The 27,640-nt window shown below is 42.9% G+C and overlaps 1 protein-coding gene and 2 pseudogenes across 2 annotated transcripts in view; 2 read left to right on the top strand and 1 right to left on the bottom strand.

The window, feature by feature from the left end:
- Nucleotides 1-246: 246 nt before the first annotated feature.
- AK4 (adenylate kinase 4) overlaps nt 247-27,640 on the bottom strand; it is a 77,773-nt gene continuing 50,379 nt past the window's right edge. For both annotated transcript variants that reach the window (XM_027113991.1, XM_027113990.1), the window contains 3 exons: nt 13,030-13,202; nt 8,882-9,000; nt 247-6,041 (listed from right to left, as the gene is read on the bottom strand). In XM_027113991.1, the coding sequence (XP_026969792.1) occupies nt 5,927-6,041; nt 8,882-9,000; nt 13,030-13,202 (407 nt within the window). In that variant the 3' untranslated portion in view covers nt 247-5,926. The remainder of the gene's footprint in view (nt 6,042-8,881; nt 9,001-13,029; nt 13,203-27,640) is intronic.
- Nucleotides 6,655-8,871, top strand: LOC113624320 (nuclear nucleic acid-binding protein C1D pseudogene; annotated as a pseudogene).
- On the top strand, nt 9,796-10,812 carry LOC113624317 (ZW10 interactor pseudogene; annotated as a pseudogene).

The raw sequence follows: 27,640 nt of genomic DNA, 5'->3' as shown, positions 1-27,640 counted from the left end.
CAACATGATGAACAGACAAGAAAATGAGACTGGGGGTCATAACTCTTGGTTTCAGGGTCTCACTCTGCCACCAACTGTCACCTTATCCAGCGAACACCGTGTTCCTTGTTTTCCCCATCTACAAATTGTAGAAAACACTGTTGACGATGGGGTGGCTGCACAGTGGCATAAATGAGAATCTCTGTGAAGATGTGTATTTTCCCAAGTGTAAAAAGCTACAGAAATGTTAAAGGAACTCACTAGTTATAAGCGGAAAAAAAAAAACTTTATTTCTATCAAATTAAAAAGTATGAATCAATCTTCAAGCAAGATAAAATCAATAACACAATTAACAGTTAAGAGAGCAGGTACAGATTAGACTACAGGTTTAGAATCTTTGAATTAAGCACATACACCGAAATCAAGAGGGCCGACGACTTTCACACTGAGGAAAAGCACTGACTCATCGTAAACACATGACTTCTGGGAAAATGGAGCTGACATCTCACAGGACAGTAAACCAGAGACAAGTTGCCATTAGGTTAGAGAACTGATTTAAGCTCGAGAGGGATCATAGTGAAATGTCTCTGTAACTCAACAATTTCCCGAGATCTATGCATCTCAAAAACAAGAACATATAAAAATCAGTAGTATAAATTCTCATAAAACTAGAAAAGCCCTCTAAGCCCCGACACCCTGTAGCTTACATAAAGACTGAGTTTTTGTTTTTCTTCCCTTTATTCTTCTCTAAATTAAACACAAAACATTGTTTTTATTTAACACATTTCTGACTTTATATCCAAAGCTTTAAATGAAGAAGAGAAAGGTTTTATGAAACGAAGTTAGACACACATCAACCCCAGGGAGAATCTTTAAGGTGCGCTGCTCTTTGACATGTGTTTAAACAGGAAATCTTTTATTTCAAGAATTAACACTGTGCTTTCTGGAATAGCCTAATTATCACCAAAGAAGGAATGAATATTCTCTCTCTCTCTCTCTCTCACACACACACACACACACACACACACACACACACACCCCAATTTAGGGAATTCCCTGAAGCATACAGATAATAGCATTTATTTTGGCAAGAACTGTGCAATTTGTTAAAAGATAAGGTACGGCATTTCTCAACACTTGTAATTACGTCTCAACAGATGCAGGAAGCAGATTTTTCCTCATAGTTGAAATACAGCTTCATGGTTCCCCGACACCTGGGTCTTGCACACTTTTCATCTGGAAACCAGACTGGGTCAGTTATTTATGGAAAGGGATGATAACTTATGACCAGACCACATTCCCTTATTAAAAGAAGTCTCTGCTACTGGGTTCTTCTTTTGAAACACCAAATAGACAAGGAGTACTGAGAATGGAGGAGAATAGAGAGAAAGCAATTCATACTACGAATACACCTCTGTCTTATTTACCAGAATTGACTTTCTGGTAAAACTACTGCAGTGAGAAAAGGTATCGTCTATGAAATGAAAAGACATGAAATTCATCAGGTAGATACGAATGCCTCCCGAGATCCTGCAACCCAGCAGAGTACAGATGAGACACATGCCCTCTGCATATACAGTGTGCAACTACCACCAGGACCCACCCAGTGCCCACTTCCTGTCTCAGCACCAGAGCCAAAAGCAAGGATTCCAGGTGGGAGCAAATATATTGTTTCACCTATTCATGAGAACAGGGAGCTCAAACTACAGAAACGGACAAAAAAGGCCTTTTTGAGTTTCCTGATTAATCCCTATAGGTAAAGGAAAAGGGTAAGGAGACAGGATTATTTCAGTTTTTAAATCCAAGGAGGCAAGATCACTGAGATAATACTATCTATTACATAGGGTCATTGTGGAGGATTTAATTACACAATGGCTGCAGTACACTTAGCACCGAGGACCAATAAACAGTAACTACCAAGAATATGCTGATACCTTCATATATTTGGAAATCTGCTGACTTTATGATTTGGGCAAAGACACTCCCCACCCCCAGCAGATGGTAAGACCTCTTTAAACAAAGAGCCAAATTCAGATATTGAACTCAGGTCCCAGTGAACTAAATTTTACAAAAACCCTATTTATGGGTTTATATAGGCATCTTTCTATCTAAATTTATCCTGTCAACAACCTAGTAATGGCAGAAAAGGCCACACCATCACCTCTCTCCCAAGAATCCTCTGTCACCTATGCCTATTCTTACCTTTTCCCCTTCCCTACCGAAGAGAGGGGCACAGCCTAGGTGAAGCTGGGCTGCTGGAGGATGCCAGAAGTGACCCTGTGGGAGGAAGGGGAGACAGGAAGCCAATATCCCATTTCTGCCAGAACCGTGCATGATAAGCACTGCCACCACATCAGAGGGTGGACAAAGGTGTGGATGTGGCATTCAGGATCATGTTCATGTGTAACGTCATACAGGGAAGATAGTATGAAAGTCAAGGATGACCCTATATTAGGGGCTCAGTCACCATCTGTTCATCTGCTAGCCCTTTAGGGAAGATCAGTTACTACCAGGGCCTTGTCTCGGGGTGGGAGTGAGGGAGGGATTTGTTCTGATGTCAGGGAAGCAAAGGGAGTAGTGTCTGGTGAATTCGCAGGAGTCCAGGCCTGTGTGTGAGCACCACGGCTGGGGTGGCTCAGGCATAAAGGTCCCTTCAGGGGCACAATGCCATGGACACTGAAAGGGTAGGTGAAGACCTTGAGCTTGCCTCTGCCACAGATTAGCCTGGACCCAGGTCTACTTTGACAGCCTTTCACTTTATTTACAAATGAGTAGTTATGGAGGATCAAGGGCTCAGACTCTCCTCTAGCAGCTTCCTTTGCTTAAGCAAAAGTCAAAAAACAAACAACAAAAAAAGGGAACAGTCCCATACAGAGCTGAATGTCACCATAGTGAACTCTGCTATTTTTGACATGAGGCCACTTGGAAATATAAGCAAAACCAAGCAGCTCAGTGCCCTGCCTTGCTTGGGACAGGACACAGGTAGTTAACATCCAGGAGCAGAGTCAGGAAAACCTGGCTTTGAGTCCTGACTACACTGTGCGCAGGCAGCAGGAGCCAGGGCAAGATGCTTTACTTTTCTGACCCTCGCCTTCTTTGTTTATAAACATGGAATCGTGCCTATCTCAAAGGATGCTGGAAAGAGTAAATGAGATGTTTGTAAAGGTCCTAAAACTGTACATAGCACTCAGTAGGCCTTCGATAAATGGTACCTATTATATGCTTGCTTTAGTGTTAGAGTGTATTAAACACGGCAATATTTTCAAGTTCCAAGTAAGCGGGAAGCCGGTCAGGATAGTGGAAAGCAAACTGAACACAGAGCTGGCTAGAGTCACAGAAGGTGGGGCCGCGTAGGAATCTTAGAAACCAGCCAAACTACTCTTTTTGCCTAACTGTAATGGAACCTCATGTGTGGCAGTAGAAGGAAAACTAAAGAACGATATCCCTTTAATTTGACCTTTGTCAAAATATTTTCAAGAAAATTTTATTTTTTTTACAAAATCACTGAAGGAAAAACTAGACTTTGTTGAAGAAAACCAGAAACAGATTTTTTAGGCCACTGAACATGAAACAAGTATCATCTTTCAAAGCCCACAGAAACAGTGTTTGGCTTTTATTGGCCTCACCTAGCAAAGGTGATTGCCCTCAACTGCAGGGCAACCTCAGAAACAGCACAGCGTTGAGACACACTGAGTGGTTCTGACACTGGCACTAAGCATCTATTTTGCTGGAAGGGAGAAGGGAGGGAAGGATGGAGGAGCAGAGTATATGGAATCAGGGGTCACCTAGGCCGTTTCCCATGCCTCTTTGAAAAACTCCAAAGCCAGTGGTTACACTGGAACATCTGCTAAACATTGAAAGAAGTGAAGAAAGAGGTCTGAAGATTTTTCTGCTTCCAAAAAAGCACACACTTTCCTCTTCTGAATGATCCATATAATAACCTTAACTTTCTACTTTTCCCACTTTGTGGAAATTGTCTCTATGGCAGAAGCAATATTCCTTATAGCAGACTTGTTTTTCTTTGCCCGATTCCCCAGGAAACCTGAGCTGTATCTGCACGTCTGATTTTCACCCTGTCCCTATCAACTGGCATTCAAACACAAGTCTTCTAAAAAGTCACTGTCATGCACTGATGTTTCAAATACCTGAACTGGGCATTTTAAATGCATAAACCTAAAAAGTAAATAATCTTCTTTCACTTTGATTCAGAGGATAAGGAGGAAACTGGTCTGTGTTTCCACTAAGGTAGCCAAAGAACATTCACATGAAGGGACAAAGGGAGAGAGATTGGCAAGAGTGGGGGGCAGTATTTGTAAGGAAGATGTACGGCTACCATACAGAATCCACTGGTCAGTGAATTGACTGTGGATTCACTGCGGCATCTTCGGAAGATAAATAATGTGTTTCAACACCACCTATGCTGAAATAGGCTTCTTTTGTTTTCTCACCAGTATGAAGAGTTAGACAAAAGTCACTCCCAGGAATAGTAAAGGACCCTCCCTGGGGACAGTCACGATGCATGAAGAGGAATATCTATTTTTAAGGCAACAGGAATAAATTTCATTGTCCTTCCCAGAGGAGAGCAAGAATTATAAAAGATGGCCACCAAGTCTGGAAACCAGGCAAATCCTTAAATAAATGGTTTACTGATACTACATTTCAGTGAATGACAAAATGGTATGATCTATATCTCTAGACTTAATGGCCACCCTATAGAAAGCATCTTTGGAATAGAATAAAAAATTACGATTTTTGTCAAATCCCATAATCGTAAACCTGTCATCATCAGTCTAGGCATGGCTAGTGCAACATTTTCCTCAACGCCACAGGCTCCATTCCCTTCACCAACTATTTATAATATGCTTGGGTCACTCACAGGAGAAAAACACTGTCAGCATCAATATTTAGCAGCATTTTCAAAATACATTTTTTTTGTCTTGACTAAAAAGCTAAACTATTCATTTAGTCCAGTACTTCCATATGGTCTTATTTACTTCCATACATAAGATATGATATGATCTTTTAACATTTATGGAGGTGAATATTTGCCAGTTTTTCAGGGTTCCCTAAAGACTCTGAGGGTTTTATTTTGCCACAATAAAAGAAAGGAGCAGTGTCAACCCATGAGAGTCAGACCAGCAGTTTAAATAGACCCTCCACATAGCTCAGTTCCTAGTGCATAAAGAGATTCAACACAGTCCCCTAGCTCTCAGCTCTTAGAAAGGAATTTGAGAGGGATAAAAGCAACAGTAAAAGTAACAATCTGTATTACTTAATAGTCTAGGAAGGGAGAAAACAGATGTCTAATAAAAGTAGTAAAAGCCAAATCCTTTCATTCCAGGATGACTGGAAAGGAGAGATTCTATGGAGTACGGATGCAGAGAGAAGGTGTCATTCCTAAGAGAAAAAATGAATTGTGGAGACTGACTCAAGGCCAGAGAAGCAACCACTGAGAGCTTAGCTTCAATCCCACTGTCACCAGGAGGACACATACCAGAGAACCTGGGACAAAGGCAGCTACAGCCCTTGGCATTCTCAGGCCTCCTGGTGCTATGGTTCAACAGCCTTTGGGGGCTGGGGAGAACCAGGGACCACCACCATCACGTGTGAAAAGGCCGCTATGGCAACAACATGGCTGTCGAAAATCAGCTAGAGCTTGGGTTATACACCACTGGAAATCCAGCCTGTACTTGCTTGCTTTCTTGTGAAGGACTTGAGACATGTGCAGGGACATCTTAAACATGTGCAGGTAGCCCCTCTTTTAGAAAGGCAGAGAAGAGCCTCTTCATTAACTCTTTCTATTCATTAGTTTTCATAGCAGTTCACCATTTAAACTAGAAAAGATGCTGCAAGCTATCTCAGCTAGCTGCTAATTGGGACATGGCACCAACACTACACATACAATTGAATGGATGACCATATCTTCCTGGTTCTTCCACTGGAGGGCTCAGTAGGCTTCTTTGGACTGAATAGGTGCGATCTTGTTCGAGAAAAGTGTGTAAACATAGGGCCAGATTTTGTTAGTCTCCGTTCCAGAAAATTGGTGGAGTACTCCTCGGCTCCTGAAAAACAAAGTCCAACATACAAAGCATTTTAGGTTTCCTTTTGACATGATATTAGAGCAGAAGATCCTGGGCATAATGTAAGCACAATCTCATTGTCTATATCACACATCACTGAGCGCCAAAACAGCCCCTACAAATGTATCAACACCCCTAGTAATTCTGGCAAGCTGACCATCGTGCCACCTTTTCTTCTCCCCTTTAAAAACATATTAAAGGGGGGCTTCCCTGGTGGCGCAGTGGTTGAGAGTCTGCCTGCTGATGCAGGGGACACGGGTTCGTGCCCCGGTCCGGGAAGATCCCACATGCTGCGGAGTGGCTGGGCCCGTGAGCCACGGCCGCTGAGCCTGTGCGTCCGGAGCCTGTGCTCTGCAACGGGAGAGGCCACAACAGTGAGAGGCCCATGTACCGCAAAAAAAAAAAAAAAAAAACCATATTAAAGGGGACTTCCCTGGTGGTCCAGTGGTTAAGACTTCGCCTTCCAATGCAGGGGGGTGCAGGTTTGATCCCTGGTCGGGGAGCTAAGATCCCACATGCTTCGGGGCACAAAAACCAAAACGTAAAACAGAAGCAATATTGTAACAAAGTCAATAAAGACTTTAAAAATGGTCCACATCAAAAAACAAAAAAAACCTTAAAAAAATAAATAAAAACATATCCAAGAATAACATTATAGGGACAACCCCAAATCTGCCTCAATATATCCATTAAAAAGCAAATCACTGACAATCCTTGCTACTCTAAAACCTTTATTACTTACAACAATAGATCATGAAATACAAGAGGTGTCCTAATAATATGATCAGCAACGTCATATCTACAGGGTTGCTAACTTATTCGGGGGGTGCAAGGTCAGAAACTGATTATAGCAGAGGCTGTACACTGCTGTCCCGAATGCAGTCCACTTATAGGGTTTGTTTGGCTTCCATGCAGTTAAAATTTTTTTAACTTGTTGCCAATATAAAAACTGGGGAGAGACGGTGCACCACTGATGTCACCGCCGCTGACTGCTTTCAGGTAGGCAGGAGTGGAAGGCCCGCGAGTTGGTCATAATGGCAGGCGAAGAAATTAATGAAGACTATCCTGTAGAAAGTCATGGTATTTATCAACGTTTGAGAATTCCACTGGTGCTGTGGATGAGACGCTGAAGACCGTGACGTCTGTGTCTAGAAATGAGTTGCGTTGTTGCAGAAGTTGGACCCATTTGAACGAGCGAAAAGTGGATTTAGTTTCTACTTACACATTACATTCAGTATTTTGGGTTTATTTGGCAACTCAGGGAATCAATCCTAAGGAACATCCAGTAAAGCAAGAATTAGAAAGAATCGGAGTATACATGAACAGAGTCAAGGACATAACAGATGAGAAAGACGCTGGCAAGCTGGATGGGGGGTGGCTTCAAGATTTGTAAAAAACGCGCTCTGGGAACCAAAACCTAAAAAATGCATCAAAGTTGCCAATAAAGGAAAAAGTAAAAATTAACCTTTTGGTTTTGATGTACACATGTTCATAAAGTACGTAATTTTTATTGTTTTCCACAAAATAGATGATGATTATGTGGCAATGTAGGGTTTAAATGTATTCCTTATTGAATTCATATATAAAATTTGCATTTTAAATCTGTAATGCTAAATACTTTTTTACCCCGAAAGATTAAGTTATCTTTAGAGATTTTCCTATAGAACACTATGAGGTTTTTAACGTTGTGGTATATTTTATATTTATAGTCTACCATCTCTTGACAAGACTCATTTCTTTATACAGGTCAATCTTTCAAGTGCCTTTTTATAAGCAACTATGAAATTTAAGTTAAATGTTCTCTGTAAATATTTGTTTCTGATGAATAATGATTTTATGAAGTATGCTGAAGTTATAAATATGTCCGTTTCCACTATATAAAATTAAGAAAGCATGAAATGAGTTAAATGTCCTTTTTCTCTGTGTAGTTATTTCATTATGCTTTCATGGTTTTGGGAATCACTGCTTTTTGTGATATTTGAAGTATGAAATTAGGACTTTAAAGTTAGTCTTTAATTCTTGGCACTTTGCCAGTACGCCCCATTTAAAGTAAAATATATTTGCATTTATTTTAGATGGGAAATGAGGTTGTATAATGATGGCTGAATTTTGCATAATGGCTATACCCTATCAATAAAGCTGTAAATGTTGTGTAAAAAAATAAAAAAATAAAATAAAATAATAAAAATTGGGATTTTCTTCCACAGAGAGAGCCTGATTTCTGCTCTTCTTGAAAATCAGGGATCACTGGTCACACTGAGCCTGAGTGTCCCTGGGGTGATAACTGGCTGGAGAAACAGAGGAAGCTGTCCAGTTCAACTGTCACTCAACAGCCCAGCCTTGACAAGGCCCCCACCAGGTTTGACACTCATTTCCAGTAACTGCCTGGCTTCTGGGGCCATGTGAATTTGCAATCTGTAGTTTTAGCTCTTCTTTGTTTAAACACCCTCCAGACATGTGGGGGCCCAAAGTCTCTTCTAATCTTCTATCCAAGTCAGATATTTACATATGGGAGTATCAAAATGTAAGTCATTACTTCAGTCCCTTAAGAGAAAAATGAAAAGTCTAGATGCAGTTTTACAGTCAAGCAGACAGAGATGATCAGGTTTTGGTCCTTATAAGAGTCTCAGCATAAAAGTACCAGGCATTCTCTCCCACGTACAATGCCAGCATTTCATCTGCCTTTCATCTGACAGGTACTGGGCCTTTTGGGTTTATCAAGCTTAAAGAAATACTACCCCACTGCAGCCCAATGTCCTTCCCATGAGGAACCACACCTTGCTGGCTGGCCACCTGCCATGGAAACACTGAAGCACACTCACTTGTATAATTCAATGACTGGTTTTGCCACATCCTTGTACTGTCTTAGTCTGGCAGCAACTGCTTCAGGTTTGTCATCCTCCTGCTGTACCAACGGTTCACCAGTGATGTCATCGATCCCCTACAAATACCAGAGAAACCAGTTAGTATGGCCAACGGTTGGGCTATTCCACAGGTGAAATAAAACTTTCCTGGGCAAAACCATATATTCACCTTTGATTCCTACCCCGTGATGATTTAGGCCTGGGGTACAATAGTAATGGTGAAGGTAGTTAAAAAAGAAATAGCGTTCACAACAATATGTTAAGCTGTTTTCATAAGAGCTGACGTTAAATCTTTATTAACTTCTCAGGTCTTTCCAAACATGTTCCAGTGGTTCTGATAAATGATACCTTCAACTCACAGTTCAAAATTCCATGCTGTCTCCCCCAACACCAAACAGCCATTAGACAATGTCAGTCTAGCCCTCTAAATATTCCTAAAACTAGCTGCCTTTCCAAAGCTTGAGTTCATAATACGGAAAATAAATATCTCAAAGAACCAAACAGTTTACTTAGGGAAAACACTTCATGGAGGAGGAGGTATTTCAGTCCTGTCTCTGCTAGCTTTCAAATTCTGTCACGTAGCTCTTCTGAGATTAAACTTACTCAGGTTATTTTACTAAATTAAATAATGGCGTCTGAAGGGAGAATAGGCATGAGTCATTATACCCATGAAAATCAGGAACAAACATTCTGAGAACTGAAAAACTGCAATTTTAGAAAATTTGATTTTCAATATATTTTAACTCCAGGAGTCATACCACCTACTTACAAATAGCAAAATGGACACATGAGAATTGCCTACCAGGGGAGAGAGTAACAAGAAATAAATCTGTCAAAAGGTAGGCTAGAGCTGAAGCATGGCCCGGGGAAGGATGGAGGCGGCAGAGACTAAGGCGGAGGCTGCTGCCCGAGAGGCCCTGGCCAAGGTGGCAGACATCCTGAAGCCTATAGGTCTTCAGGAGGAGGCAGAACTGCCCGTGCAGATCCTGGCTGAGTTTGTGATGGACTCCCGGAAGAAAGACAAGCTTCTCTGCAGCCAGCTTCAAGTAGGAGACTTCCCGTAGAATTTCTTGGTTCAGGAAGGCACTGCCCAGGACCTGAACCCCTTGGCTTCTGAAGACACGAGCCGGCAGAAGGCAATTGAAGTCAAAGAGCAATGGAAAGAGCTGAAGGCCACCTACCAAGAGCACGTGGAGGCCATCACAAGTTCCCTGACCCAGGCACTGCCCAAGGTGGAGGAGGCCCAAAGGAAGCAGGCCAAGCTCCGGGAGGCCCTTGAACAACTCCAGGCCAAGAAGCAAATGGCCATGGAAAAACTCAGAAGAGTCCAGAAGCAGTGGCAGCTACAACAGGAGAAGCGTCTGCAGCATCTGGCAGTGGTGTCTTCAGAGGTGAGGGAGCGTCAGACAGGAACTCAGCAGGAGCTTGAACGGCTATATCAGGAACTTGGAACCCTGAAGCAGCAGGCAGGGCAGGAGCAGTACAAGCTGCAGAGGCACCGGACCTTCCTCCACCTGCTACACACCCTTCAGGGTAAGCTGCTATTCCATGAGGCTGAGGCAGAGATGCCACAAGAGTTGGATCTTCCTAAGGATAAGCCCGAGCAGCTGACCCAGCCCCAGGAGCAGAACATTCGGGACACCATGGGGAGAGGTGAATGCGTGTCCTCCAAGGCCAACAACCCACAGCCTGCTGGAGAGACAGGCTTACCATGGCTTCCTGGGAGACAGCAACATGGGGAAGGATCCTAGAGCAGGAGAAAAACTAAAACTGGGATTTCATGTGCCTGAAGGAGTCATTTATTTTAATCATGAAGACACCCGGAAACTACAGGAAACTCATCTCCTTTTGTTGTAATACTGATTGCTATCAACAGTAGCCTATTTTTCACCTGAGTATCCTGTTTATTTGTAAAGAAGCTAAATGACAGCCTGGTTCATTTTTAAATTTTGTATTAGAAGCAGAGTTTTCACTTAGGACTGTCTTAGAATTCAAAAGATACTTGCTTCCTGGATGTTTGTCTTAGTTTGACAATATTAAAGTTTTGTGATGAACAGTAAAAAAAAAGGTAGGCTAAAGCAGAATCAAAAGGCTCAGGCAACTCAACGGGATAGTCTGAAACTGGCTGTAAGTTTGAAATGCACTAAAATTTTATTATAGCTCAGGGCCTTAGGTACATAACTTACACTTAGGATTTACTGGTGAGCCACAATTATCACATGGGTATTCCAGGGCTGTTTCCCTAACAAAACATGAGACATGGGCATGGGAGAAAGCTGTACGTCACCTATAGTTCCCTCTCTTTTATTTTACTTACTGCTGCAAAGTTCAGAAGCCATTTCTAGGGCTTCAGAGTATCAGGAGATAACAACAACTGCTTCCAGAAAGAGCAGAATAGGACATCAGCATCTCTCCTGGGGCAGCTTGGCCACAACAGCTGGTTGACTTAGGCCAGAGCAGCACTTTTACTGCTATCTTTGGAAATAGCACTGTAATTGCAGGTGTTCTTTTAGGGATACCCAGTCTTTGGAAAGCAACTCAGTGTTCAAGCTTCTCAAATTTTGGGAGAGTCTGCAACAGCAGGTCTAGGCAGAGCCAAAATATGAAGCTTTTGTGTTAGACTCCAATGCATGTTCAGAACCCTATTTTCCTCCCTATACATTTTTTTCCCCATACTAGCTTTTGGGGATGGAATGGAGGAAGGGTTCTAATAAAGGACTTCAGAACTACTTACATTTTAAAAAGAAAACTTGAAAAGGAGACCAGTGCTTAGCCCAAATGAAAAAGACTCATCAGGACTTAATGAAGACTTACAGAGCTAGGAAGGCGTCCTTAACCCCTTGAAGTAGTTTTCTATAGTTATTACTGACTCTATCTATATTCAAGTCTAGCCTATTCCATAAACATGAACCCAATAAGACACAATAGCCACCCCTTCCACATTTGGATAAGAACAAGTAAAAGTATCTACCACCAAATAACTGAAGAATTATCAGATTGAACTAATTCATGTCTTTAACAGAAAGAACAGTTACTCTTTAAATGAATTTTTCAAAAGTTTCTTTAAACATATACCTTTACATGTATTTAATCTTATGCAGATGCATAGATGTTATATTTTGAACTTCTTCTTAAGGGCAATCTTTCATGCCTTTAGTCCTGCCTAGTCCCTCCTCCGCACTCCCACCACTCACATGACCCCACTCACTCTAACCCTGTTCCTTATTCTGTCCCAGCCTCAACTATTGGCCAGCCTAGGATAGTTCCTTTATATCTTTATCACTACTCCTATGAAGCTAGAGAGCGCTTACAGACACGTAAACAGATATACATAAAGAACGGTGGTCATAGGGAATTCCCTGGCAGTCCAGTGGTTAGGACTCTGTGCTTTCACTGCTGAGGGGTGGATTCAATCTCTGTTTGGGGAACTAAGATCCCACAAGCCGTGCAGCGCAAGCCAAAAAAAAAAAAAAAAGAAGAAGAAGAAGAAGAAGGGAGGTCACGGTTTTAGAAAAATGTAATCATTCTGCTATTTGCTTTTCTCATTCAACAATACCCAGGAGAAATATTTCTCCGGGCCAAAGAATGTACTACTATGCCTCTTTTTTTTTTAACCTTATACATGATTTTCCAAAATGTGGATATTCTCAAATTTATTTAATCATCCACATAGATGAATATTTGTTCTGTTTTCAAGTTTTGTTTTATTTTTCCCACTACAAACAACATGGAAATAAGCCTCATCCTGTACATGACCTGACCTGAAAGTGCTTACATTTCCATAGACTGTACTCCCAGAAGTGGGTTGAGTGAAATATGTATTTAGAAGTTTTAATGTAGGTTGCTCAGTTGCTCTTCTAAAAGACTGTTAATATTTCATATACCTAATACAGGTAAGAGTATCATTTTCCCAGATCCCAACCAGCAATAAATGTTGTAAACGTTAATTTACATCCCTTCACTACTAGTTAATGAGAATTTTAAAATATTTGCTGGCTATATATATTGCTCTTTTTGGAACAGCCTATTCATATCGTTCCTCTGCTTTTCAACTGAAATGTTTTACCTTTCTTGTCAATATGCGAAAGTATTTTGTATATTCTTACATGTACATGAGGCGGGTTGAAGTCCAGGTTATATACCCTCCCACTAGGAGGGTGAATCCAGCGTCGGCTCAGACGATCTTTGAGCGTCTCAAATGGAATGTTCAAAGTGATCACTAGGTCCAGGTCACATATTTTGTCCAAGGCTTCGGCCTGAACTAACGTTCTAGGAAAACCTAAATGCCAAAACAAAACATCAAATGTGAGACACTTCCCAATTCAGTTAGTTGTTGAAATATTTTCAGAGACAGAATAATCAAATCTGCACATACACTACCCAAAAAGGAGATTTAATCAGGAATTTATATCTATTTCTATAAATTTAATACTAGAAGAAAATACGCTACTTTACAACCTAGTTTTAGCATTTGGAATATGAAAGGCTAAGGAGTCACATGATAAGAGCAGTAAGTGCTAAACATCACTAGGCTAGTCCCAGCTCTAGTTTCAGCTCTGCTCTTAACTACCTGTGTGACCTTGGGCAAGTTATAACACCTCCATTTCTTCTTCTGTTAAAGAATCAAAGGGGCAAATTTTATTTGTGTCCTTTTAGTTCTAACAGCTTATGAGTATATTATTCTTAGGATACCTCTATATATACACACAAATATTTTTTAAGTCTAAATCAATTAAAGTAGGATCCTTCACTCAGACCTTCATTTGAGCCTGCACCTTAGTAACAAGGTGGGCAAAATTCCAATCTCAAAAAGAACTGGTGCTTTTGAAACTATCTGGACACTGCAAAACTTATAAATTCACCCTACTTTGCTAAATGTCAGAAAATAAACTGCAATTGAAATTTGAACTCATGGGCATCACTTCCTTTTTTGCAGTTAGTTGACCCCAAATTTTATATACATATATATATATATATATATATATTTCCCCCCCCCCCACCAGGGATTGACCTGGTTTAAATGTAACCCCAGGTTTGGCTGGGATGGTACACAGTAGTATCTTGTTCCTAAATAGTTTGCCAAGTTGGTCTGTTTTGTTAAAAACCTTACTGTATCCAATTATCACTTTTTAAAAAAATGTCCTTTAAATCTTAGATAAAAGAGCTGGGTGGATGGAGAGCAGGAAAGAAAGTATAATAAGAGGTGCAATCTTCAGAAGACAAACTTAAATCACTTAACAATCAAAGAACTCCTTTTCCTATTACAGGAAGTCAGTTATTCAAACATGAATGTGCTGCACTCTGTTAAAATCTCCAAGTCGTTTGAATGCCAAGGTGATTTCAGAGTGTTTGTTGCATTCAATGTGACAAAACCCACCCAACACTGTCTCTACACCCCCGCTCCAGGTACCAACCTCTGCTCCCTTCAATGCCTTCCTTATTGCCTGTGAGGCCAAGCCCTTTTCTCCAAAGCCCATTCCTCCCAGGGTCCTCATCCATCATCTTCTGCACACAGAAATAGGCCCCTCTTCCCCCACTCCATACACCAGGACACTGGATGATATTTCTGATTTTCCTTGGTCTTGCATGTTCCCCAGCTGCAACCCAACTCACCTGTTCCCACAACTTCACCTTTGGGCTACCCATGACACCACTTTCCTTATCTACACTTCCATAATTTATTCTTCTTTTGTTCAGTATCACATGACATGATGCCCAAGGTTGACTTTGGCCACATCGACTTACTTTCAATACTGCTCTCTTCACTAGCTCCTTTCTATCTTTGTAGTGTCAGATACCTCTGCCTCAGGGCCTTTGCATTTGCTGTCCTCTGCCTAAAATGTTCTTCCTGCAGGTCTCCGAATATGACTCCTTATCATTTCAGATATATGCATAAATGTAACTTCCTCAGGGAGACTTCTTACACTAGTATACTTAAAATAGTCCCATTCCCCTTCCACTATCTATCTCATTATTGTTTATTTTCTATTATTTATTACTATGAATAATTTCCAAGTATTTATGCTTATTTTCTATCCCTATCTCACTCTGAGAAAAGGGACTTTTTCTGTCTTGATCATTGCTATACCCTTCAGCTTCTAAAAAATTAACACAGATGAGCAACTTAGTATAGGGCCTTGTAGCTATTTCCAAAGTTTATGCCCTGATGAACTTGCTTACAGTACTTTGTATCTAAGTGTCTTTGCAAGTCCCATCTGAAATTATTCATTCCCTATATCTTACTAAACTCAACATCTGGTCTGCAGTCCAATGTAAGCCCTGGTCACAGTAAGTACAGAAATGAGAAAAAACATTTAGGAATTTTATAGCAATTCCACAGAGTAATTTTAACTCTGTTGAATCTAAAATTTGGGCTTGAATTTATTGGGGTTTTTTCTTTTAATTTTTCCAGTAATTTGTATTTGGCAAAAGAGATTGCTCTGCAGTGGATTGGGGAAACAAATAAAACTGGATTTTTGCTACAGATAATTTGTTCTAGGCTTCCCCTGGAGCTTCTTTTCTAATTTCTCCAGTAAGGGAAATTATCCAATGGCCCAAGTTTCTAATTTTTTTTTTTTTTTAAACTGGGCCAACCTTTATTATTTTTTTTAAACCCCACATTTGTTTATTTATTTATTTTTGGCTGTGTTGGGTCTTCGGTTCTGTGCACGGGCTTTCTCTAGTTGTGGCAAGCGGGGGCCACTCTTCATCGCGGTGTGCGGGCCTCTCACTATCGCGGCTTCTCTTGTTGCAGAGCATAGGCTCCAGACGCGCAGGCTCAGTAGTTGTGGCTCACGGGCCTAGTTGCTCCACGGCATGTGGGATCTTCCCAGACCAGGGCTTGAACCCGTGTCCCCTGCATTAGCAGGCAAATTCTCAACTACTGCGCCACCAGGGAAGCCCCCAAGTTTCTAAATTTTGATGTTGTTTATTGCAGAATCTCTTAAGAGATTAAGTGGTATCTCTTTGCAAAGGGATACAAGAACAGAGAGACCCAAACCCAGGGCACATTTCAACTCTATTCTTATGACAAGGAAAGACAGAGTAAGTTCAAACAGAGGTGAGGAGAGGCTTATCTTGCAGAGCACATCTAAGTTCATCGGCTGTCATGTGCCCAACCTAAGCTAAACACATGCTTCCACCAGGCAACACCAGAGCTGTTCCAACATTACAGCTAACATCAGAAGAAACTGCTTTCACATCCTCATTTGCTGTCCTCTTGTGATCTCTCTTGCATTCAGGCTGGCTTCATCAGAGAAATAGGTATTTCTAATCTTACAGCCTAGGCTCTTGTGCCAATAGTCACTCAGCTGTATTCCCTCCTTCCTCCCACACTGGCTAAGCATCCCCTTCACATAAAGGCACCCACATGTTGGGAGATTATGCCTGGAAGTATGTTCAGGGTGCTTCTGCAATGGGAACTGAGATACAGTATCTTCAAAATAGAAAACAATATTGCCTTTAAATAAACTAACTAGATTTTTTTCAAATCTCAACATAATTTCTGTCAGATCAGATTATGACTGCTTGGTATCTGGGGAAGTAAAAGGTCAAATCATACCTGCCTAAGATTAAGTACAATGTAGATACCTTGGCCTTAGCTCTGGAAGGCAGCAATGCCTGGTACACAGTGGGCAAACACTAGGGTAGTTGTCTTCTACTGTTCTTATTTATTTATTTACTTACTTATTTTACTTATTTGGCTGTGTCAGGTCTTAGCTGCGGCACGCGGGATCTTCGCTGCAGCGCGCAGCCTTCTCTCTAGTTGTGGCACGCGGGGTCTAGAGTGCACGGGCTCAGTAGTTGCGGCGTGCGGGCTTAGTTGCACTGTGGCACGTGGGATCTTAGTTCCCCGACCAGGGATTGAACCTGCGTCCCCGGCATTAGAAGGTGGATTTTTAACCACTGGACCACCAGGGGAGTCCCCTTCTAGTTTTCTATTAAGTGAATATACTTCCTTGATTAGTCTGCCTTATTTGTAAATAATTCCATGAAATTATATGACTCTTGAGCTCTGTAAAGTCTATAGGTAACCCTCTATTATGGAATGGCTTGATTACTTTAAAATTGATTCATGAAGCAACTTCTCTTTTGATTATTATGAAGTTCAAAAACAGACTGACTTTTAGAATTGGGGTTTCATAGCATTTGAGTGTACTCTGGAGCCCCATATATGTGACAGTTACCAGGTAAATAATAATGTAATGCTATCTGGGTCACCAAGGAACAAGATTTGGACCCATGTGGGTGCTCATGGCTCAATTCTATCTACGGCTGCACAGACTGGGGGACAGGGAAGGGGTCTTAGGAGAGTCCAGATAAAACCACACCAAATTCTTTCCCACCAAATTCCCTTTTGAATACTACACACACCCTCAGCCAGGTGCTTTCTTCTGTCTCCCTCCTCCCAACAGCTCACTGCAGGTCAGGCTGGGGAGGCTAGAGTAAGCACTTTTGGCAGCAGGCCCAGGCACTATGCCAAGTCTTAGTCCACTTCAGCCTACACCACGCTCCAGAGTCTGCCCTAGAAGATGAGCTTCCTGAGGTGGGGACTTAAGACGTGTCTCACTCCCCTTGTTATCTCCTGGTACTATGCCCGGTACAATCTACATTGAAACACCAATAAAGTGAGGGCAGTAAGCCTTCCACATAAAGGCACTCTCCCACTGATGGCCAGGTCCTGCCTTTCCCTGTATAACCTACACCTCATTGAAGCTTCAAGATGACAACTGGAATTAGAAAGATGCCTGCAGCCAAAACAATCCCAAATCAATCTTTGCTCTTTCCTCAAATCCAATTTCAAGGAAAAGCCATCTTCTGAAGCAGTAGCTTCCAAAGAGACCCTCCTCAGAGTACAGAGAGAAAGAAACAGAACCTCTATTGTTTTTTTTTCCTCATTCTTTTTAATCTTCTATTTGGGAGGGCCCATTTTACCAGTTATATATTAATAAAATTGTATGTATTTATATATTTATACATAAATATCCACATACTGAAGATGTAGACAACATTTTTATTGATGAGTATGCACAAAGAATTTTAGCAATCACTCAGCCACAGTCCCTGGGGCCTTCTGTTCCAGCATCACTAGTCACTACCCTGACAAGAAAACATTGTTCTTTATCCTTTGGGTAGAGGTTGAGAGCTGAAAAAAGCCATAGGAAAGAAGAGGCAGCTCTAAAACAGAATATAACAATTCCTTCCACAAATAAAAACTCAAATATTATTGGTTAAAGTTTCCTTGTCAAATGAGGTTCAGAAGCCCATCTGCTCAGCTCCCCTAGAACTGCTTCTGAACTTTGGGGGCCTCTGGAAGAATGGGTGGGAAATGCAACTGTGTACAAAATAAGCTGAATTCACAAGGAACAGATTTCAAAAATATGCTGGGCAGTGCCAACCTACTGGGCTCTCACATTCAGACCCATATTTAATTCCTTTTCTGAGAGTTTCTAAGAGTTTGGGGGGTCACTGGTGCTCTTTGCTCTCCCACAATTACAGTTCAGCACACAGACGCCGCATTCTGGTCCCACCCAGTCACCAGGGAACTCAACCCAAGCATAGCTTAGAGCTCGGGCACAGCATAGCCATGACAGTAATAACCTTCCCACTCTAGTTATCTGTTTGCCCCTTTCATCACCTCATTTTTAGATAATAAAGCTCTTTAAATTTACTTTCCTGATCCAGTTCAATACCTTATCATGGGGCTTCCCTGGTGGCGCAGTGGTTGAGAGTCCGCCTGCCAATGCAGGGGACGCGAGTTCGTGCCCCGGTCCGGGAAGATCCCACATGCCGCGGAGCGGCTGGGCCCGTGAGCCGTGGCCACTGGGCCTGCGCGTCCAGAGCCTGTGCTCCGCAACGGGAGAGGCCACAACAGTGAGAGGCCTGCGTACCGCAAAAAAAAAAAAAAAAACCTTATCATGATGAGCCTTAATTTAGGTTAAAATTCAGAAGACTGGTAGATTCAGCACAAAGATTCAGCCTCAAGCTGCTGGTAGTACAGGTGTGCCTTGTGGCGGCAATGGGACACAACTTGCAAGGAGCTAATCTACACGCAGGCTGCACTAACTGTAACAGAACCCAAACCGAGAAAGGTATGGCTCTGCAGTCCTTTCCACCAGTGTGCACCCCATTTCTAGAAACATTCACACAGACAAGGAAACTCTAGAAGCTGGACTAGATGGTTTCCAGGTTCCAATAATAATTCAGCAAACACAGCCTTTATGCTTCACGCGTATTTTTAGTCTACAGTTTACAAAGTACTTATATAAGTTTACTTATTTCATTCTTCACGTCAACCCTAGGAGGTCGGCAGAGCAGGAATTATCACCCTCTGTTGGATAGATGAGTATGTTTGCCTTCAGTGAGGGTCAACAGAGGAACTTGGATTTAACATCGGGTCTCTGGTCTTTCAAGTGCTCTTTCAATTCTACTATGCTGTTGTTCCAGGGGTATAAAGGGGGGGTACTTAAAAGAATCCTAAATGTCACCCCATCTATCTTTCTTCAACCAAAAGAGCAGAGCATCACGGTAACATCCTCATCATCATGGTTACTATTTGTCGAGCATCCTCAATGTGCCAGATATATTACATGCAACAGAAAAACCAAAACTTTGCAGTAGCCGGCAAAGGCTTGCTGTTGTTCCTGATTCTTCTCTCTCCTCCTCTCTCCTCATCTCCCTGCACATCACTGACATCCTTGCTGTTCTCAAGCAGGCAGGCTCACTCCCACCTAAGACGTTTATAGTTCACGTCCCCTCTGCTTAGAAGGCTCTCACTCCAGATGTCCAGGTATGCCCTCAGCTTCACAAGCCTTGGCTCGAAGCAGGTCTGTTAGTGAGGGCTTCTCTAACCAGCCCACCACTGGCGCCCCATTCACCCTTCATTCTTTTTCTTTTTTTCTCTGCATCACTTTTTGTCTATGACTTATTTTCTGAGTGCTTTTATTCCCACCAGAATGTAAGCGAAATGAGGGCAGAACTTTCAAAGTTATTTGCTGCCATATCCTTAGTGCCTAAAACAGTGCCTGGCATATATAGTAGATGCTGAACAAATATCTGTTGAATGAATTAATAAATATCTCAAAAGTCACAATTCTGCCAGGTGAGCATCATCCGCATTTTAAAGTTATAAAAGCTGAGGCTCAGAAAAGTTAAGTGACTTGCCCAAGACCACATATTTAATAACCGAGGAACCTAGAACCAAGGAACCAAGTGTTATCTGACTTCAGAATCACACACCATGTACCACACCTGGCTGTCTTCCTTCTGAAACAGAAAACTGCATACTATGAGAAGCAAATTCTCAGATGGGAAGCAGTGCCTGCCTGCTGCTGGCAACCAGAGCGGTCAGCTTACAAAATGACTTGAGAAACCCAAATCCTGGTGGCTTCAGGGGTTCTGCCTGGTCTAGTGCTGCAGGCACAGACACGCCAGATTCTGTTCCCACATATGCATAATAAATATTCTGCATCTTGCTTTTTTCTGTTAATGTATCTTGAATATTTTTTATACATAGTACTCATTGCTCCCTCACTCTCTTTAATACCTGCAGAGTACTCCCTAGTTTGGATGTGTCATAATTTAACCAATCCCCCTACTGCTAGACATCTAAACGGTTTCCAGTGTACTCCAATAAATATCATTGCACACACCATTAAACACATGACTAGGGAAAAACAGCATGGCAAGTATAGACTCTGAGAATGAATATAGACTCTGGAGACAAACTTCCTCGGTTGGCGGTTCACCTATGGTTTTCTCACTTTGCGACGTTGGTTACCTAACCTTTCTGTACCTTTGAGAATGATGATATCTAATTCAAAAAATTACTATATGTAAATCCCAGCATGGTGGCTGGCCCAGGGCAAAGTGCTGGAGAAGGAGGGGAAAATTGGGGAAAATGAAAACCACGTGGAGCTGGAAGTCGAAAGACAAGTAGCAAGTTTGACAGTAAGAAGGACGTGAAGGATGAAGACAAGCTTGGGCTTTTATAAAAGTATGAAAGAGGTGGTAGGGAGACAGAATACCATCACCACCACAATCACCCAACAGGATGCTTTCACGTGGGAGAAATGAATCGCCTCAAAAACAGAAGAGGTGGGCTTCCCTGGTGGCGCAGTGGTTGAGATCCACCTGCCGATGCAGGGGACACGGGTTCATGCCCCGGTCCGGGAAGATCCCACATGCCGCGGAGCGGCTGGGCCCGTGAGCCATGGCCGCTGAGCCTGTGTGTCCGGAGCCTGTGCTCCACAATGGGAGAGGCCACAACAGTGAGAGGCCCACATACCACAAAAAAAAAAAAAAAATTGAAGAGGGTTTCCCTGGTTGCGCAGTGGTTGAGAGTCCGCCTGCTGATGCAGGGGACACGGGTTCGTGCCCTGGTCCAGGAAGATCCCACATGCCGTGGAGTGGCTGGGCCCGTGAGCCATGGCCGCTGAGCCTGTGCATCCGGAGCCTGTGCTCCGCAGAGGGAGAGGCCACAACAGTGAGAGGCCCGCGTACCACAAAAAAAAAAAAACAGAAGAAACAAGGAAAAAAAGTAACATCGTAAGGGGAGACCCAGGTTTTCCTTAAGACAGAAGGTAGACAGAGCATTCTACAAAGAGAGGGCATGTGGAAGGTGGAGAAAATTGATAAGGAAAGAGGATTCCAGAGTACGGTGGAAGAATCAAGAATTAGGGGCAGGAGGAGGGGAATCAGTAACAAAGAGAAGAGAATTTTTAAAAGGTCATGTAAGAGGGATGTACTGTAAGAGGGATGACTTACATTTCCATTAATAATCAAGCATCACAGTTGGAAGGAACCAGTCTCAAATAGTGTTATTTTCAGGGCAGCTGTCGTGTCCTAATCTCTGAAGTGGTCACCAAGGCCCTGGGGATGGGCCGGGGATCCCACTGAAGTTTGGGGTACAATGTCACAGGTCTGCAGGGGCACAGGTCCTGTCTGTCACTCTAGTTAGGCGTAAGGACAAAGGCTCCATGGAGTGAGGAGCAGTGTTTATCTGCTTATAATAAGATAATTAAGAAATGAATATCCTTCAGCCTACAGACCCTAATTTTAAGACTTCAGGGCAGACAACAGGAAATGGTACTCAAAAAGGCAGCATGGGATCTTCCCTGGAGGCACAGTGGTTAAGAATCCACCTGCCAATGCAGGGGACGCACGTTCGATCCCCGGCCTGGGAAGATCTCACATGCTGTGGTGCAACTAAGCTCATTCACCACAACTACTGAGCCTGCGCTCTAGAGCCCGAGAGCCACAACTACTGAGCCCGAAAGCCACAACTACTGAAGTCCGCATGCCTAGAGCCTGTGATCTGCAACAAGAGAAACCACGACAATGAGAAGCCCGCACACTGCAACAAAGAGTAGCCCCTGCTTGCTGCAACTAGAGAAAACGCACGCACAGCAACGAAGACCCGACACAGCCAAAAATAAAAAAATTAAAAAATAAAAAAAATAAATGGTAGCTCCAGAATTCCTTGAATTTATTTACACCAGTGTCTCAAGTTGGGCTGAGTAAATCCTCAAAGTAATTCATTTGTTTTTTTCTTTGTTTGTTTTTATAAATGTCTGTTGTTTATTTTATTTATTTATTTATTTTTGGCTGCGTTGGGTCTTCGTGGCTGTGCGGGTTTTCTCTAGTTTTGGCGAGCGGGGGCTACTCTTCATTGTGGTCTGCGGTCTTCTCATTGCGGTGGCTTCCTTTGTTGTGAAGCACGGGCTCTAGGTGCGTGGGCTTCAGTAGATGTGGTGCACAGGCTCAGTAGTTGTGGCTCACGGGCCCTAGAGCTCAGGCTCAGTAGTTGTGGCACATGGGCTTAGTTGCTGCCCCGCACATGGGATCTTCCCAGATGAGGGATTGAACCTGTGTCCCCTGCATTGGCAGGCAGATTCTTAACCACTGCGCCACCAGGGAAGCCCCAAAGTAATTCGTTTGTAATTCTCACATCAATCAGCTGCCAGGAAGAGAATGTCAGAAGAGGTGCAATGTGACCAGCACATTTTAAACCGTTTTTTAAAAAGCGTTATTATCCAGCCATACATATTTTGTCAAAAGAACATAATGTCAGAGGGGCAGAGTATGAAGACTACTTGAAACCTGTCAAGCAAGATGCCCCTGTATCAGGACATGAGATGTTCATATTGACTTGCGGGGTGGGTAACTGTGGGCATTTTGCTCTAGAATACATTTAGCTACCATTTGATATCCACTGATCCAAGTTCTCTGCTAGAGATCTACTCTTGGTATGAAATTCAACTCGTTGGTATTTTGAATTGCTAGGCTACTGGGATTTGGAAGGAAACAAATAATTAACTAATGTATGGAATGTTAAACCATGATCCCATGGAAGTCTTGTAACAGAAAATCTGTATCTAAATAGGAAGAGCCATTCTGAACATGAAAGTGTTTCAGTGCATATGCAAAGTATTTAAATACATTCTAACCAAGAGATTATCGTCTCTTAATTAAGTGATTTAGACGAGGCAGGCTATGATTACACTGGCAGGCCCAAGGAAAACTTGCCACTCTAGCTGTGGCTATTTCTTCTTCTTTAAATATGCTTGCTCATGGAGCCTATTAAAATTACAAGATCCCTGAGGGCTGGGGCTGTGTTTAATCCTGAAATGCCCGGGATAGTGTCAGATCTCACATGGATATGGTATTCCTGGCCGGCAGGGATTACTAACCCAGTGGGCTGATGCATACTCAAATTCTGTCAACAGGTGGCAGCATTAATAATTTTTCCACTTAAAGAACTGCAACAATTGTGGTATGCTTTTGTTTTTACTAAAACTAATCCTGAAAGACATGCTTTTAAATGACTAGCAGTATTCCAGCCTCCTTAGACAGCCTATTCCCAGTGAATACATTCCATTGTTGAGGAAACCAGAAAGCCCAACAGGTAAAGTAAAATAAAGATCATATTTAAGCATGGAAAGCTTGCTTTCCTCCCTTTAACTACACATATGACACTGTTCCACCGCATGGTTTCTGATCAGGAGTATGGAAAACCTACCTCATGGTATCCCTATCTCATCTCATAACGTGGCCTGGAAAAGCTGCTCTGTCCTGTTCAAACAGCCAATCCACGCTGAAAGCTGAAATTTTATACAGTCTCCCAGAAGCTATCATGGTGCATCACTACTTACGGTGCCTTACAGGTTGTTTTTAAAAACTCCCCAAAAGATTTACCAGGTGCAGGGAGATGTCACTAAAGTCTTGACTGGTATCATGTTCCCAGCAGTGCTGGCCACTGGGCCTTGGCACCGACTCCTGTCAGCCATGCCAAGAGCCTGAGGGAGGGTAGCTGAAGCAGGAGGTGCCACAACAACAAGCTCAGGCAGTGGAGGGCAAGAGGGAACTAGGACGTTTGTTTTTCTAATTTGGAGTGCATTCACTCCGGAGGAAGGGCACAGAGCCAGAGTCCACCACCACATTCCCAGGCAGAAAAGCAAGCCCTCCACTTGATGGAAATAAAAGGGCAGCTCTGAAGGGCAACTTCCAACATCCGCCTGGGATGGGCAGCTTGTGAAAAGGCCAAGCAACATCAGGCCCCCTTCCTACCGCCATTAGGATCTGGGGCCAACGTGGTGGCTTCTGACCACCCATCTCTTCCCAGTTGTTAGAAAAACAAGAACCAGGTTACAGATTGTTCATCACAATTAATCACGGAAGGATTAAAGTTGAAAGCAGTCAGTTATTCTTCCATGGTCTTCCCTAACCCAGTGGGGCATTCAGACCATTCATACCACCCACCAGAAGCCTTAGTTATAACTTAAAATTAATCACCATCAAAATCTGTTTTGTGAAGGCCTTTTCTCTCTTATATCTTATCTGTTTATTCAATATTTATTTCTATGTGCATCTGAGACCTCCATATTCCTGTTCAGCCGGTTTTTATTAACAGATGGTGAAAAGATTAAGAAGCAGCTGTGCTCCAGATGTTGGCAAATGGAGCTTATGCTACCTCCTATCACTTTGTGAGCTCCACATTTCCCACTATGCCAAGAGAGCTCGAGGGACTAATTCCTGCTCACTGAAACCTTCCAGGGACACTTGGAAATCCTGTTATACATCCTCGAGTTTAAGAGATTTGTAATAAATGGGTACTGCTCTCAAAGAGCTTACATAGGTTAGTAGTAAATGATTTAAAAAACGAGATATGCTATAATCACTACTTAGTGATCCACTGATAAATACAAGATACAGAACATTTGGCTTTAAACCACAAGTGTGGATCTTCAAAATGGCTTATTGAAATTAAAGAATTTCTATTAGGTAGGCATTCTTGGGGAGATTCCCAAATGGCGTGGACATCCTCTGGCATTAGCTTAAGGATTTTTCCTGTTTAAGGGCATAGAGGACAACTACTAACTTAAAACCTTTGTTCTTAAACAGGTTATTCTAACAGCATGGAGCCCTTTTCCCAGTAAGGGAAAATGGGTATTGCACTGAGGAAGTAGCCATCATCTGCAAATCCTTTGCTTAAAGGCTTTTCTGTTTAAGAATTCTGCTTGGTCATTCTTTGAACGTAAGTCTCTAGAAACAAATTAGGGGAAAATTGGCCCCACTGTATCTCAATTGAGACAAAAGGGATTTGGATTTGTAAATGATTTCACCAGGGTCCACATTTTTGCCCCAAGTATCCCGTACGTAGGCTTAGCTACAGGCTGTGGGCCAGACCTCTCTATAATCAGACATATACTTATAAGCCTTTTCTTCGCAGCAAACACAGTGGTAGGCAATACAACCATGAACAACACAGATACAATCTCTGCTTTCTGAAGACTTCATTGGGGGTGGGAGCATGAGGAAGGTACACAACACCAAATTTGCAGATAAATATCTAATGTCATGTGATTATAAGGTAAGAAGAAAGAGTGACATGGGTAGATAGGACGGTACACGAAGGATTCACTGAGGAGGGGATACCTGAGTAGAGATGTGAATGCAGCAATCCACATGGATCTCAGGAGCCAGGGCATCGCAGGCAGAGGGCATAGTAAGTGCAAAGGCCCTACAGCATAGCATGCATGGCAACAAAAGGTAAAGAAATTATAAAGTAGTTATGGAATATAAATAAAGTTTTGCTCTCCTCTGCCCTGAACATGTTTGAAGGCAAAAGGAAACACAGCTGTAAGAAAAATTTAAACAAAATACGATAATGACAAAGAATATTCAACAAAGCATCCAATATAACTGGCGTTCTTGAAATAGAAAAACTGAACAGATGGACCAAAAAAACGACATAATACAGGAGAACTTCCCTGAAAGGAAAGAAGTGAATTGGAGATTAAAAGGACATACTATATATAAGAGAAAAACAAAACCAATAGAGAGATTCTACTTACTTAAAGTATGAAGAAACAATTCGTCAGGAAGTCTATACAGGACAAAATAATTATATTCACAAAAGGGAAAAAAGTCAGACTGGCCTTAGGTTTCTACAGAGCAATAATCCAGGCCAGAAGATGATGAAGCATGGCTGCAAAGGACACAAGGACCACTCAAGAATATCAGTCAGCTCAACTGTTGAACAATAGGAGATATTTTCAAACTCAAAAACTCATGGAATATAGCACCTCATGAGCTGTTCTGCAAGGAGGGTGGGAGAGGAGAGGAGAGAGGGATTCAACAAAATCCAGTCAACCAGGTGATGAATGGCAAAGTTGTGTTAAAAAGTAGTACAAATGAAGTTATTTACAAAACAGAAATAGAGTCACAGATGTAGAAAACAAACTTATGGTTACCAGGGGGGATAAGGGGTGGGGGGAATAAATTGGGAGATTGGGATTGACACATACACACCACTATATATAAAACAGATAACTAGTAAGGACCTACTGTATAGCACAGGGAACTCTTCTCAATACTCCGTAATGACCTATATGGAGAAAGAATTTTTAAAGGAGTGCATATACGTATATGTATAGCTGATTCACTCTGCTATACAGCAGAAACTAACACAACATTTTAAATCAACTATACTCCAATGAAAAATTTTTAAAAGAGAATGTGGGCGACCCTGCCTGCCAGTTGCTGGGGAGCGGCTGCCGAAGCCCGCGGGGCTGGGGAGCGGGCGGCGCCCTGAGGGACTTGCCGCGGACTCTTGACCATCAGGGCTCCCCGCCATGCAGCAGCTGGCTGTATTCCAGCTGGACCACCCCAGCCCGAGGGGGAGCTGCTGCCCTTTCTCTCCTCCGCGCCTTGCCCAGCGACGGCTGACCACACATCCCTGACACTACACGTCGCCAGCAGCCCCAGGAGGAGCCATCTCCCGGCTCGGCCAGTCTGCCCCCGGGTGTGAGGGCTGGCGCCCGGACTCTTCCATCCAAGTTGGCGAGCCTGGGGCACTCGGAGGCCGCCCAGCGGCATCTGCAGCCTGAAGGCAGGATGCTCAAGGGGCAGCTTCCAAACACTGATGAAGACCTCGCCGCCCGCCCGGGGTCCCCGGCCACTGACCACCGTTGCGGACCCGAAAAGAGCCCAGTGCTCCCTCTGGACACCCCAGCGCAAGTCAGCAACGAGGACCCACAGGCCAGCGGGAGACCCTTCAGTCTGAAGCCGCTGCCGCCGCCGCCGCCGCCGAGGCCCAGGCTGGAGCGAGCACTGTCCCTGGATGAGAAAGGCTGGAGGAAGAGGCGGTTTCAAACCAGCCGTGAGGACATGGCCGCGAGGAATGGGGCCAGCCCCTCTGGGGGCACCCCGCAGGAC

This window comes from Aethalodelphis obliquidens, unplaced genomic scaffold (assembly GCF_003676395.1).
Source record: "Aethalodelphis obliquidens isolate GAN/ISIS:26980383/991018 unplaced genomic scaffold, ASM367639v1 scaffold13, whole genome shotgun sequence".
Lineage (NCBI taxonomy): Eukaryota > Metazoa > Chordata > Mammalia > Artiodactyla > Delphinidae > Aethalodelphis > Aethalodelphis obliquidens.
Note: the sequence above shows the minus strand (reverse complement) of the source record. Positions and strands in the feature narration are given on the sequence as shown.